General features: G+C 36.9%; 1 protein-coding gene across 2 annotated transcripts in view; it reads right to left on the bottom strand.

Annotated features, from left to right (window-relative positions):
- MAGI2 (membrane associated guanylate kinase, WW and PDZ domain containing 2) overlaps window positions 1–14,798 on the bottom strand; it is a 761,840-nt gene that overhangs the window by 521,724 nt on the left and 225,318 nt on the right. For both annotated transcript variants that reach the window (XR_012650015.1, XM_075024752.1), the window contains exon 2: window positions 3,124–3,240. Coding sequence is in view for 1 of the 2 variants with exons in the window: in XM_075024752.1 (XP_074880853.1) it covers window positions 3,124–3,240 (117 nt within the window). In the remaining variant the exon portion in view is untranslated. The remainder of the gene's footprint in view (window positions 1–3,123; window positions 3,241–14,798) is intronic.

The raw sequence follows: 14,798 nt of genomic DNA, 5'->3' as shown, positions 1-14,798 counted from the left end.
TCAATTTCATATGGCACTGAGAACTGCAACCACTTATGGAAGGCAGCATTTGACTCTTAGGGTTACACGGTCATTTCTAATTTGGTAGAAAGTGGCACTACATTATAAAAATAGAGAAATATAAGGATCACAAACCCAACCAATTCATTCCATCCACAGGGGCCACAATTTCCAAGGGCAGAATTGAGCCATTATCCTCATGTCATGCATTTCTGGCCCATCCATCCTTTGATGCATACAGGGATATACACTTACATAATGTACAATTCAAATTCTTATCCAGCAAATACTGGCTTACCTGTTCTAACTACATTTGGCTTATCCTAATTTAAAACCAGTATGGATTTAGTTCTCCACTTCCTAGTTTCACAGTGAATGCTCACTCATTTACTGTAAGTGAAAGATGTCTTAGTCTGACCTGGAAGGCTGAGAAACCAGTGGTCATGCCCACTGCACTGCTAGGGCCAGTGCTGTCAGTCTGAACAAAGCGCAAAGAACAGTAAAAACTCAAGGTCAAGGACGCTCTTATAAAGGTTCTCCTGGTTTTACTGGCAGTTATACCTCTATAACTGAGGAAAGATTGCAGGTGCATTTTTAAAGGGAAAAGGTTGCCATCTATTTTTCAGATTTTTTTTTCTCTTTATGTTACAACCTTGTCATTGGAAATAAAGGCTACATTGCCTGCAGTTGGCTTTCTCTCTCTATTTTTCTGCACAAGAATTTGACCAAATTGAGTGCTGCTTTTGCTGTGTTGGCATCTGTTGCAAGATTTATAATAAGTACATGGTTAGTCTGTACTCATTAAGTGAACTTATAGGCAATGGTATACTTGTTTAAATATTACTGATGCACACTAAAGAAATCTCCCTACCAGTTGTAAAGTACAGTGTCTCGATGGCTAACCACTACTTTTAGCCTATGTATGGAACTTAAAAAAAAAAAAAAAAAAAAAGAAAAGAAAACAAGACTGCCAAAAGCAGAAAATTTTGAATACCAGCACCCTTGAAAAGTAAGTTCATGATTAAAGAATTAGTTCAGTTATATGAAAAAAAGAGAACAGTTGAGAACATTTTCCCACCTAAACATGAATGCTGGAGGTAGAATAAGATTGCATTAAAAAAGATTCACCGCAATTATGATGAGGGGAAACCTGGGTTGCAATCTATCCAATGGTGTCCTTTTCATTCACCAGATTATGAAAACTTCTTTAGCTAACCACATATCACCCTGTCTGCATTTGTTAATTTATTTATTTTAAAATACCTACATTTCAGAAGGGCTACTTTCATATGATTTTCAAAAAAATTTCAAAGAAAATATGTCACTCAGGCACTATTTTACTTCTATTTTTTCTACCACCATTACTGAAAAGACTCTCCCACTCTATCCAAGAACATTCCTGCTCACCTAGCAATTCAGCAGCTGTCATGCACAACTTTATACTATTTTTTAAAATCTGGTTCTTACTCAGTTAGAGATGCTTAATATGTAATACTATAATGACCTAAGAACATAACCATATAAAATGACACAGAAGATGGTTAAGTCACAGCAGAAGAGAAAGGTAATATTAAGTGCTTATAGGTTCCAAATTGTGGTCTTCATGTTTGTCATGCTACTTTTTGAATGATAAATTTGCTTCTGCAAGTATTGTATTTCACTTGACAAATGAGAATGCTTTATTATTGCCTTGATTAAAAACAAAACAAACCCCAAAACTACTCATCATGCCCATACTGCTGACAGACAGTATGTGTTACATGTGTGTAGTTGTTGCAATATTGTTGGGTTTTCCTTCTTTTAAATCTGGATCTCCATCTTTAACATGCATGTGCTGGGGCTATAATAAGTATATTCCTATGTTAATGACCCTCCCAGACATCCTAAGAAGTGGGATTTAATCTCAAAACATATTTGTACTTGCATGTGCACTTCAGCTGTGATGTTTCTCAGCACCTTCAGACAAACCTAATTCATCTTAAATCTCACATAAATGTAATGGGGTTTTTTTTCTGCATACAGGTAATAATTTTTTAATGCTTTTCTCCACCTGCCTTTCTAATCAGGGATGAATAGAACTCCTGAAATTAGGACTTTATATTTATTCATCTTCAGCTTCCAAAAGAAAAGGGAAACGCTTGAGCACCTTTTTTTGGTGGAGCTTTTCAAAGCTCCATTCTTTAATGTAACGAAAGAAAAAACATACAGTAGCATTCACAACACCACAGCTTTCAAAGAGCATCCATTCACTACCATATAAATAGCACAGTCAATTACTCAGTTTACCTTCCTCTCCCTAACATTCTGATGTCAAGCCTGCAAATTCAAAGGTGCACCCTTTTTCTGCCCAAAACAGAAGCTCCATTTTTTGTGCACCAAGAAATTATTTTATAAGGGAAGAATAATGCAACTTCAGTCAATTTTAAATGATACATTGTCTGTCAGCCAAGTAGATCTGTTCTGAAAGGAATGGCCCTGACAGTTGGACATGGCTTATGTTACTCTGTTTAATTTCATGTCTACTGCAGAAATAGGTGAATAATGTCAATAGCTACAAAAATGATTTTAGAGGTTTCAGAATACTTCAGATATATATACCATTGACTTAGGCAACAACAAAAGAACATGCGTGCAAGACAATATGAACTTTCAGTGCCATGCTTGCTGCACCTAAACAACAAAATTTCCTAGTTTATATGTTTCCTCTGTTGCCCTATTGCATTCTAAACCCCATGGTATCATTATATAAAGTATAATACTGTGAAATATGAGGCAGATCAACATCTCTCTGTTGGACATCAACTTAACCAGCCCAGAAAACTGTTTTTTTCTTTAAATCTGTGTTTTTTAAAACTGCAGAAGAAAAAAATTAATATCTAGAGCCACAGTATGAGAACTACAACTTTCAAAACACCATGCAATTTCAGAAATTAATTCAGCATTAGGCAGTTCGGTTTCTCAGCAATAACGTGGAAGACATGAACCAAGCCACAAATCTATTTACAGGAGGACTGCTTCATCTAGAGTCCTCCTCTTCACACCTTACAAATGCCCTCAGCACCATTAATTCAGATAGTCTGTTGCCACTAAGAAAACAGATTTGTTCATCTCCACCCTACTCACATGGCACTGTGCGGAGGTAGAGATTGTCTCTTATGATCTGCTGGAGCTCATGGTCTACTGAACCTTTCTGGAACCGTAAATTGAGGTAGTGACGAAGGTCCTTATCAACAACGCCTCCTGCCAAGGAAAAGACAAATGAAAGCATGATTTAAAAATATATTGCTTTGACGAAAGCAATGAATCACTTGTAAAGTCTCAGTGGCTCATTTTCCTTCGTGTTTCTGCCACGATGGATGACAGTAGCACAAAGAGCTTTCTGGTTAATGCATGCAGTTGGTATAATATTATTTAGTATTGACAATTGTAAAGGTTAAAACCAGTTAGTGACAACTAACTGGCTAAATCTGTACAGTTCAGAATATACATATAGGATTATAGACAGAGGTGTCAAATTTTTTATGCACAAAACTGGAACATATTGTTATTATATAAGTACCTACTTTTATATATATATCTAAATAATACATTAGTAGGTATTATGTTCCCCATGACCTTGTACAAATTTCCCACCTGCTTATTAAAAAAAAAAAAAAATCTTAGTTCAAAATGTCTCTGTAATGTTTGGTGTTTTCAGTCCAAGTGTAACTAGAATAAAATGCAGCTGTCCTTACTGATCATATAAACATGATATAATCTTTTGTGTTATTTATTCCTAATAGCACTCGCATCTGAAAAAATACTATAGCAAACGAGGGTACATATTTTATTTCCACCACTGAAAAGAATCATTAGGAATACAACATCTCAGCATAAAACTGTAAATGTGGAAAAAAAATTAAATTAAAAACCCCGTATTTGCCACTTTTACTATAACTCTAGGACAAAACAACTTAAAGCATTTTTAAACCACTAACTGGTGTATCATGTTCCACTATTAAAGGCACACCTATAATTCTAATCCAACATGATTAATAAACATTTCCCAATATAGTTACTCTGCATTTCTTTTAACCTGGAGTATGGATCACCTTTATAATTATGGGAAAAAGTCCATAAATAACTGCATTTCTTCCTCCTCTGAAATTCTGACATGAGAAAAACATAGAAAATCATTACTACATTGAGTTCTGGCATATATTCCCGAGATGAAAAATTGCAAGTAGATAGATCCGTAACTTGTTGCTTCATACATTCAACCTTAAAACATTTTTTCAAATGGCATTTGCTATAGAACCTTCTGCCAAAAATCTTATTGACTTGGACTATGTAAAGATTTTCCTGTAAAAAGGAACAAACAGCATTCCTACCTAATTATTTGAAAGTCACTGCAGAGCACAAATAGCTATAAATTAAAATATATTTCTCCTTACAGCTATTCCTATTTATCTGCCAATTACAAATCCATAATCTTGTTATTGCCGCTTTTTGTCAAAAACTTCAAAATCTTTTGTTCCAGGTTTATAAAAAGCTTATAAATAATTTCTCTCATCTTTAGCTGAAGGCAAAAACCCAGCAGACTTTAATAACCAAAAGAAGAAAAAAAAAAAAAAAGCCCCAGCTCATAATAGACACAAAGAAATACCTGTGTGCCTGGTTCCCAGAAGCTGAGAACTTCCATACAGATCTCTGTTCTTCCAGCATCCCAACTGAGCCACTTAATCTAATCTACTACTTTGGCACCACTAACCCTGTTTCTAGCAACGGGTTCTGTTTGCAGAACAGACCATCCTTACTCCTGCTAATTTCTTATGAGATTTCAGAGGAGGAGAGGGCTAGAGGATGCTGCAGAGAGACTCCCTGCTCCTGATCACAATCTGCTGTCCTTTCTGATCGGCTGCAGAGACTAAAGGTCCTGCAGCTCTTGCTCTTCTCGCTCTAATATACAGAACATGCCCAGTGATGCAGATGCTTTCTGGCAGCCTGCGAAAATGCCAGCTCGAGAACAACAGCTGTAGCCTGCCCACTGACATAAACCTGAATCATTCAACTTATGACATAAGTAAGTTTAGGAACCTACACAGATTTCTGACCCTCAAAAGTGCATTTTTTATTTACAGCCTTTTGCTTCAAACACAGCCATTTACTTCACCATGTGTTAACGAATGCACTAAAACCTCTTAAGCACTTCATAAAAAGAGTCACCTGATATTTTTGGCAAATTGCGTATTCCAAACTGGAGTATAAAAATGTATATTTACAAGAGGACACACCTACAGCCTTGTATTTGTTACAAACAGATTCAAAAGCAAAAGTTTGTAACAGAGATAAAACCTGCACATGTTGCAGAGGAAAAAAACTTACCAGCTTCCAAGCACAAGCGAAACATATGATTTTTTTCTTAATATCTGAGTATATACTGTAACATTAGCAAAGTCTATTTTAAAGAGCAGTCAGATGAACTACAGACAGCACATGTACAATTGACAAATTTTCTTCTTCGAAAGCCATTCTGTTTTCTGAGCTAAGTGATGTTTTTAAATTCTTTGGGTATAAGCTACCTTTCTTTTTAATCTGGTATAATAATGAATTTTACATCCTGGAAAGTGTAAAAAATAAAATAGTTTGAGAGTCCTGAAGAGCAGATGCAATATTTTTAATTCAGCCTTCTACCTGTCATGCTTTTCTCCCCTAAAAAGCTTTGTTGTTTTACCTGATGCTTGTCAAAAGCATACTTGACTCCACATGTGCTTTCCAGGTATTTATAAGAGCTGAGTTTTGAGCAGCTGACTGTTTTAAAGTACAAGCAGAACAAAATCTTGAGTGTGCTAGTATAGGGCCATAAGACTTTTTGCAAGAAACTATAGTGATTCGCAAGTATGTAAACCAGCCTTGATTTAGCAGCAGTGAATTAGATCTTGCGTTACAGACCATATAAATCAAGAATAACATGAGTAATAGTAATAGGACTCCAAAAGGCTGAAATAAGAGACAGAAAGTATTATCAACTGGTTTACTTTGGAGGGAAAAAAGAAACTTAGTGATATTGTCAATAAGTTCATAGAAAAAGAAGCAGTAACAATACTCCACTATTTGGTGGTCCCATCCAACCAAGTTAGACAAGTGACTGACTTGGTTTCTGTAAAATTCAACTTTATTTTCTCTTTTTGCAGAACACTGAAAACCATTGAGATGCTGAAAAATTCCTGACATGAACCTAACGCCCTGGTTTTCTATTATTGCAGCCAGCCCACAGTGGAGGACCTTGGACCGACGCTGAGGGACCGCCGGTGCCTGCTGCACCGTAGCACTAAGCCCACTGCAGCTGCACAGCGGCTCACGAGGAGCAGCTCAGAGAGAAGGAGCTCACGAAGGCCACATCCTGCTCACCCTGCATGGCAGCAAAGGAAGAGCCCTCGAGCCTCAGAGGTATTATACAGCGCAAACTTTAGAAACGCAACGCAGAGACCATAATTTGAAATGTTCTCTGGCCACTGCCACCGGAGGAGGCTGACAACTGCGCGACGGAGCATGCACTGGCTTGCAGTCAAGCGGGGCTTTTTTTTTTTTTCTTTTTTCTGGCTTGAGGCCTATACTCTGTTTCAGTTTCATTTCACTCCAATGAATCCCATTGCTTTGCTAGCCGGGAAATACAGGACGTGAATTAAATACTTCCAGTAATGACCTCTTGCATAATGGATGACTGGTTTAGGTACAGCTACCAATCATGATGGCAAACTCGTAACCATGACTGAATTTGATTCCAGAGATTATAAAATTAGATACACTTGGATGAACTAAAAAATGCTCTGTTTGCATGTTATACTTCTGAATTTAATGAGCAAAGTGTATCTTTTTACAGTGTTTTAATGTATTTCTGTCAAGTTTCCTTCCCTTTATAATATCTAGTAGCAAAGTCCAATCAGAAAAGAAATACAATAAAGAACACACATACAAAAGGGTATTGAATAGTTTGTAGTTCATTAAAAGATTCAAAACTGAAGACAATAATTGCCATTTCTAAGAAAATGACAGGGATAAAGGTTTATAATTTTCTCTAGCCCTAAATATTGTTAACTGGTTTTTTGTAACTTCCTATTTGGTAACCCACTGATGCTGCAGCTGGAAAACTCTTGTATTTTATTTTTCAGTGAAGGACTACTTGTAAACATGAACATCCCTCTTCTTGTTCCCACAGTGTTAGCTCTAAATAATTTATTCCTTACCCTTAACACAATTTTTATGGTTATAACTTCTCAACAAACTTTTTTGAGTATACACCCATTAGTATTTTCTCATCTTGTGTCATAATCTTTCAGTGAATTGACTTCCCCAAAACTGGTGCAGCAAATTACTTGGTTTTTTACAGTATAATCAATTGCATCTCAGCTAAGAATAATTTGCCTTAGATATTTTATTTGCTGGGATTAAAATTTAAATTATTTCAGTTTCTCTGGGTTCTATAAATACTCTTGCTTAGAAATATCTATGAGCAAGAAAGACTCTTACATCTAGATTTGCATCTGTACATGACCTGTGTCTGAGGAAAATAAAGGAAATATCTTAGGATCTGTACCCTGTGAAAGCAGACAAGCTCATAAACTTTTAGCATAAACTACCTCCCCTCTTTTACTGCCCTACTTGCATCAATCTGTGTCTCCTCTTATTTTGAATAAGCTCCCACTTCTGACTGCCAAATGCCTTGGCTGAACAGGCTTTCACCAGCTTCAGTAGGACTATTCTACTGGAGAGTCTCACCCCAAAACAATTGAAAAGTTGTTAAACATAAAAGAATATTAACTGCCACATCCCCTCTTCTCTCAAAGTTTCTCTCCCCAAATGGTCCTCTCAGGAGAAGAGCACCACACTTTTTTTTCCACAAGTCCAGTGATATTTTATTGTAATAAATTTCAAAAAAAATCTTTAAGAAAGCATTCATTAAAAAGGAATTGATGATTACCATTACTCATATGAATTGCTAGTGTTTGTAGTACAAACAATATTTTTAAAACAAATTAAGTATGTCTTATCTTAGTATGTGATTAGATAGATGTCATGCATTTAACATTTCTGAACCAGTATGAGATGATTTGCTTTAATAGTTTCTTTAACTGGCAAAGGTAACCAAAAAAAATCACTTTTAAGAGAGAATATGAAAATTCCAAGTAATACCAAAACTCTCAGTTGGATTTTATAAGGATTTGTTATTAAAATATAGCCTGCAGCTAAACCTATTATTTAAGGGAAGTTATTCTCAACAAACCTATCTGATACTCAGAGGAGTATAAAGATGAATGTTGGCATTTCACTAATCATATATTGGACATACTCAACCCTGGAAGTTCCTTCAGGTTTCCTTGTAAAATACATAATCACTGTAACAGTAGTCTGAAAACAGTACAACAAAACTTTAGTAAATTATAAGAAGCATGCATTACATTCCAGTCATCAGCTGAAGATGACCCATTTTATTTTTAAAGCCTTTCTATCCCTAGATTAAACTCTGTGGGTCGTCTTTGAACTTCTGCCTGCCTTCAACCACTACCCTCAGCCAAGTCTGCCATCAGACTTATCTGCAAAGTCTCAACCCATCAGGGTTGAGCTATCAGCACTGTGGATCATGTGGTAAGATAAAGTGTGACGGAGAACCGACAGGGAATTATGCAAGAAAATTAGACTCCTCGGGAAGAAAATTAATTTCTTTCATACTTGGGACTACTCCAATAAATTCTATTTCATGATCCTTTACTGGAGATCTAAACAAATTTCAAGAGTAAAGGCTTTGGAAAAATGTACATCTTGGAGTTCTTATATGTGCCCTCTATGATGAGAAACATCCCAAGATTTAGTTTATTGATGGGGAAATGGCCTTCTCTTTTATAGCCTACTATTCTGTAGTCTTTCTTTTCTCTTTGTGTGTGGATTATATCACTAACCTTTTTTCTTATTCATCTTTTGTATTATATATCACATACATGTATATTGTACTATCACACACTGACACTTCCATCCTTAGATATATCCTTTGATTTCTCCCTCCTAGCATTTTAAATTCAAAGTTTTAAAATACAGGAGTGTAGGGCTTACAAGATAAATTGCATAGGGATAGGACTATATACAAACTATATACTGTATTAAAACCCAACAAAATCTAGCTGCACAATGAATAACTTTCTCCACGATGAGCACTCATATTTGGATGTATGTCTGCGCACAAATATGTAATTCCCCAATCTCTGTGGGTGATATGTTTCACCTGCTCTCCTCAGACAGGAGACAGGCTGAGGTTTGCACACTCTGATCTTCACAATGGAGAAGGTTTCCACTTTCTCTGTTGCTGGGAATGGAGGAATCCTCACTGCCTAAGGACAGCCTGGGTTCAATTCACCACTGTGTTACACCTGCCCCTGTGGTACCTTCTACTGGGGCAGTGTGAGGAAGGACTAGATCAACAGGACACCCTGCAGCAGCAACAAGATGAGACCAGCAACACCGGAGGTAAACTGATCCTTGGAATACTGTGAAAGCATACCATGCCCTAGATTCACTTCCTTAGTTTTGTGGCTAACCTTAAGCCTCTCTTTGAAATATGAGACCCAAGTGTGCACTGTGCCTGCCGCAAGTAAAAATGTGGTTTGTAATGATACAGGGAGACTGTGTCAGCAGGAGAGTCAGCCGAGCCAAACACATCTGCATTTTGTACCTTATCTCAGATTACTGAATTTCAGCTCTTATAACTCTAGCAGATCTCCAGTCCTCGTGGCTACAGAAACAGCCTTCCGTTGTGTAGCTAAGTTGCAGCATCTTCCAGAGCCTGCTGCAGCATGCAGCATTGACTTTGAGATAGGCACTCCCAATTTAACCTCAAAACCCTGCCATTTAACTAGTACACCCATTTTGTAGCTTTGCTATTTAGAGGTACTTTGTTTTGCTCTCTTCGGTTAATTGACCACCCAGCACAGTTCTTGACTGGAATGGTGAAATACCATGATTTAACTGGTTGGTAAAAAAAAAGTCAAGCTGTACTTCATGTAACAGAGGGGAACAGTTTGGGGCACTTTGCTTTCGGAATACTTACGTTTTATTCAGTGTTCTAGTTAGTAGGTGCATAAACGAAGTAAAAATGATGCTTGAATATTGCTGCTGCTTCTCTGCAAAGCCTGTCTGGAAATGAACTGCCTTTTACTCTAGTTTTGAAATTCACTACAGCTAATTATGAAACAGCTGTTTGTAGGTGCCTCCAGTATATCATTGATTTGACTGATAACTTACACATAAACATTAATGATTGCTACTGAGATATTTAAAAGACTGTGATTGTTCCTACAAGACTTACTACATGGGAAATAATTACCTTTACAGATGTTTCTGACAAACACTGAATTGTAAGGGATTATACATTTACTTACAAAGTGAGGATGTCAAAAATGACACTCAGCCTGCGCAGTCATATAGAGCCCAGCATTATCTGCAAGGATAGGCTTCTCCTCTACAAATCTGAACATATTTACAGAAGTCTTACTTCAAATACTACCTGGCATTCAGATGCTCCTACTCAGAAATCTCCTTTTATTTGGTCAAAGGGTACCACAACAGAGCTTAAAACTTGTTAAGGCCAATGTTTGTTATGTGACCTAACTCCCAGATACAGCTTCCAAAGAAGATGATAGAAAGGTCCCAACTGACTTCAACAAGAACAGCTGGAAAAGGGAAATAAAACACCTTATTGGTATTCTTCTAAAGACAAAACCTCTTTGAAAATTGATGGCTTATAAAGATGAAAACTCATAGAATAAGTTTAACCTGAGATTGACTGTAGCATACTAAAAACATTTGAACAGAACTAATAAGGCTGGGTTTAGCTTCAGAAAAACATTTATATTGTTATTAGGGCTGGATATATTGCCAGGAAACTGTTTTGAATTCTAGGAAAATCCACATTAGCCACGAATGTCCAATAGAGAAGTTAAAAAAGGGGGGGGTGGTGGTGGTGGTGGTGGTGATAAAGATGTAAGAATTTTATTTATTAATCAAACTACAGCAGAATATTTTTTTATGTATACACTTGGGAAAAAAAACCATGCTTCCTTCTGTGTGCTGCTTACTGACACGGTCATTAGAAAAAAACACACCTACAAATTGACTTCTCTCAAAAAGCTCGAATGCAGCGTTAAGCTCTGATACATAATAATGGTAATAATGTGGGGCTCATTCATTCTGGCTGGGTACAAATTATGCCTCACTGCATCAGTTTAATTCTCTGTGCTGTAAGGGTGAGTCACCTAACACTGAAAACCTGCAACCTCTCTTGGGGTCATCTGATGGAGCAGCAACTTCAACACCCAGAACACCTGCAAGAAGGGCATGTTCAGACAGTATTCCTCAGGAACCAACCACACACATCTTACTTGTACCCAGAGCCACTCCTGCTCTCCACATCCAGAGCCTCTACAGTCCTCTCTGTGCTCCCCTCCGGCCTGCCTGCTCCTAAAAGCCTGTGCTGAGAGCTACATAAATAGATTGCTGGTCTTCAGGAAGAATCTGTTACAAGTATTATTATTCATGCAAAAGAAGAACTTACAAGAATATGTTCAAAATTGTCTTACTGTGGACAAATATTCTCCTGTCCTTGCTTTGCAATGGGTAAAGCCAACTCCTCTTAAAAGTAGACTGCAATCACTCCTCACCTTTAATGGAAAAGTTACTGTTCTGTTTAATACTCTTTTTCTATGAATAGGGCAATATGACTGTTCATCTACTAGGGACACAAATGTTCTTTTTCTCTAATACTCTTTTATCTTCTTTGTGGAAGACAATTGTGGTGGAAGTTCGAGGTTTGACATGTATTTGAATAAAATATGAGAGACTGGATTGGAATAGTGGCATAGTTTTACCAGACTTGATTTGAAAGGTATTTTACTTAAATCATAGCTGCACTTTTTTAATTGCTTGAGATAGAGACTTATTTTCCTTATTTCTGGAAATAATATTGCCATATTAATAGGCTGTGAATTGTGTGCTGACATTTTGTAAAAAGAGAAAGATTAATCTGGGTAAAAAAATCCCACTACACACAATTTATGAGGGAAGCAAGCTCACAGAGGCTACCATTGTATGACTTCTAATAATAGTTACAAAATATGATTTAGGGTGGTATCTGTATCATGGGAGCCAAGTTTTTTAAAGTCTTTGCAGTATCTCAGTCTGAACCCATAATGTACCGTGAAAAATCACTACCATAATAAATTACTTCCTGGCTTTCTAATAGCTTGTTGCATAAATAGCAGAACACATTTTGCAGACTTTATACTTGTGAAACTTATCAGGTGCAAGCTCAACTTGCAATAGATAAACTCAACTTAGAAAGCACAGTTCACAACTTTACGGCTAATCTCCAAGATTGAATTGCATACATACTATCAAATGCATATCTTTCACCCAAAAAACTATTTTTCTGAATCAAGTGTCATGGCATTTCTATCAAGTCAAAGCAAGAGTAAGACACTGAGACAAAATAAAATGGGAGGTGCTTTACAGCTAGTTTTCAGTAATGGGGAATTAAGACAACACAAAACATGCAAATAAGCCTAAGGTCAAGAAGGTGTCCTCCATCCTTATACACCACCCAATACTCAGCACCATTAAGTGACATGGTCCTCTCTGTTTCATTTCTGTGTGATGTTCCTTTCAGCTTGAAGTCCATAGTGACACCATCTTGCAGCTATCACACAAGTTAACCAGGGTTGTGCCCAGTCAGTAACTGAACAGCAAATTTCTCAGCACATGAAACCAAAATGAAAGCCGTGCTGGAAACTGAGCAAGTGACACTTCTTTCTAAGCCAAGTGCGGGCGAGTGCCTTAGCATGTTGAGGCCACAGGACCAGTGGATGCACTATTTAGTCCTTGTAGGATAGTGTTGAAGTGGTGATACATGATAAATGCCAAGAATCCTGTATTTCAGTCAAGAGAGAAGAGCTGATGAAATCTGTGGAGTGTGTGGGATTCTCTGGAATGAAAGCTGCAGTACTAATTAAACAGGTCGTTATTAGGCTTAAAACAAATCAGTCAAGAATTAACTAGACTAGCAGTGGACATAATATTTAGAGCTTTACAAGAAGACTGCACTGTTAATCCCATTGAAAGTGAAGCAGACATATTTCTAAGGCTACATATTATTCAGGTTTTCATTTTGCGCTGGCTTGGAATTAGGGCCTTTAACCAAAATGTTTTCTTTCCCTGCCTGGGAGGGTCCATTCTCCCTAAGGCATCCAAGACGGTTAAATATTATATAGATGACTGTCACTAAAAAAAATTCTGATAAAATGTATGTAAAATGTTGGAAATAGTACACAATTTCACTATAAAACTGATTTTTAAAAAAGCTAGACATAGCTAGAAAAATCTATAGCAAAATAAGCATTTACTGTTTAAAATGACTGCATAACAAGGCATAAGTAATCCTATTTTATTTCCTGAAGACATCTAAAACTTCATCATTCTTTTTTTGTGCAGTCTTATAAAACAATTAATAATCTTACAAGAATAATTAATAATTAATACTAAGAATTAAAAGACCGGCATAAAGAATAAATTTTAGTTTGGGAAAGAAAAGTGAAGGTACAAATAAGCCAAGGGGTTTGCTTGGTTTTGACATAAGGTTGAAAAAAGTACTAATTTGTCAGTGAGGCATCTTTTATTGTGACAAACTTATTAGCTATTGTAGCACAACAGCATGACAGATAGTATCTGTTACCTTAATATAAAACCCATTCAAAGTATTTTCTCGCACCATCCATCACTCTAGGTAAGCTTTGAAGATGTACAGTAAAAGTACAATCAAAGCAGTGTAAATTTTGGTAAAAGATTGGGTCATACTTCAATATGAAAAATTAAAATGAAGTCGTTGAGGCCTCAATAGCCCTTTTGCGTCCTCATGCATCAGGTTTGCTACAGAACGTCTCTAGAACAACTTTGACATTTTGCCCTATGTATGCATTAATTAAATCCAGCAATATTTGTCATAAAATCACTCAGCTACAGGTACCAGGACATTTCAGATCAGAGGAACTATTGCTCCGTGTCAAGCTCTGGGCCGCTATGCTTAGTAGTCTGTCTCTGGCACGCATTTTGCCAAGGCAAAGGAAGAACCAAAGTGCCCATCAGAGCCTGGGTGCTCTGGCTGCTGCAATGTGGCAGGGCAGGCATCCTCTCTAAATCTGCCTCTGAATCACTCTCACTGAGGATACAATTCCTACAGTCCCTCTTTTTTCGACATATAAAAAGGAAAATCTTCCTACATATTTCAGAAAGAAGCTAGCAGGATAAAATTCAAACAAACAAATAATTCAACACCAAATACAACAGAGAGATTTGTAGATAACCAAGCAAATTATTTCCATGTACTTACTGCTGACAGTGTTTTCTATGCAGTGACAATACCGTTCTCCACTTCTAGGCAGGGACACAGACTGCATGAACTCATGTCTCTCTATCAGTCAACAATAGCAGATCCCCAGCACGCAAAGACAAGGTAGTTTCAAATTAGCTTGTTCTCAAAAAGCTACAAAAATAGGTTTGATTTTTTAAATCAAAAAATGAAAGTCTTTGTAATGTCACTCAATAAGCACTTTCAAATAAATTACTGTATGTTGCTAAGCCCGGCCAATAAAGCAATGTCTTTAGGCAATCAAAGGTACCTTTTGTGTAGTATGGTACTTTAGCATGAAAGACAGCACTTGGTCTTGGAGCACTGAAACAGCTGCTCAGTGCACGAATAAGCTGTTATATTCTGGGACAGT

The sequence above is a fragment of the Buteo buteo genome, chromosome 4 (genome assembly GCF_964188355.1).
Source record: "Buteo buteo chromosome 4, bButBut1.hap1.1, whole genome shotgun sequence".
Lineage (NCBI taxonomy): Eukaryota > Metazoa > Chordata > Aves > Accipitriformes > Accipitridae > Buteo > Buteo buteo.
The sequence above is the reverse complement of the archived record's forward strand: the minus strand, read 5'-3'. Positions and strand labels throughout refer to the sequence as shown.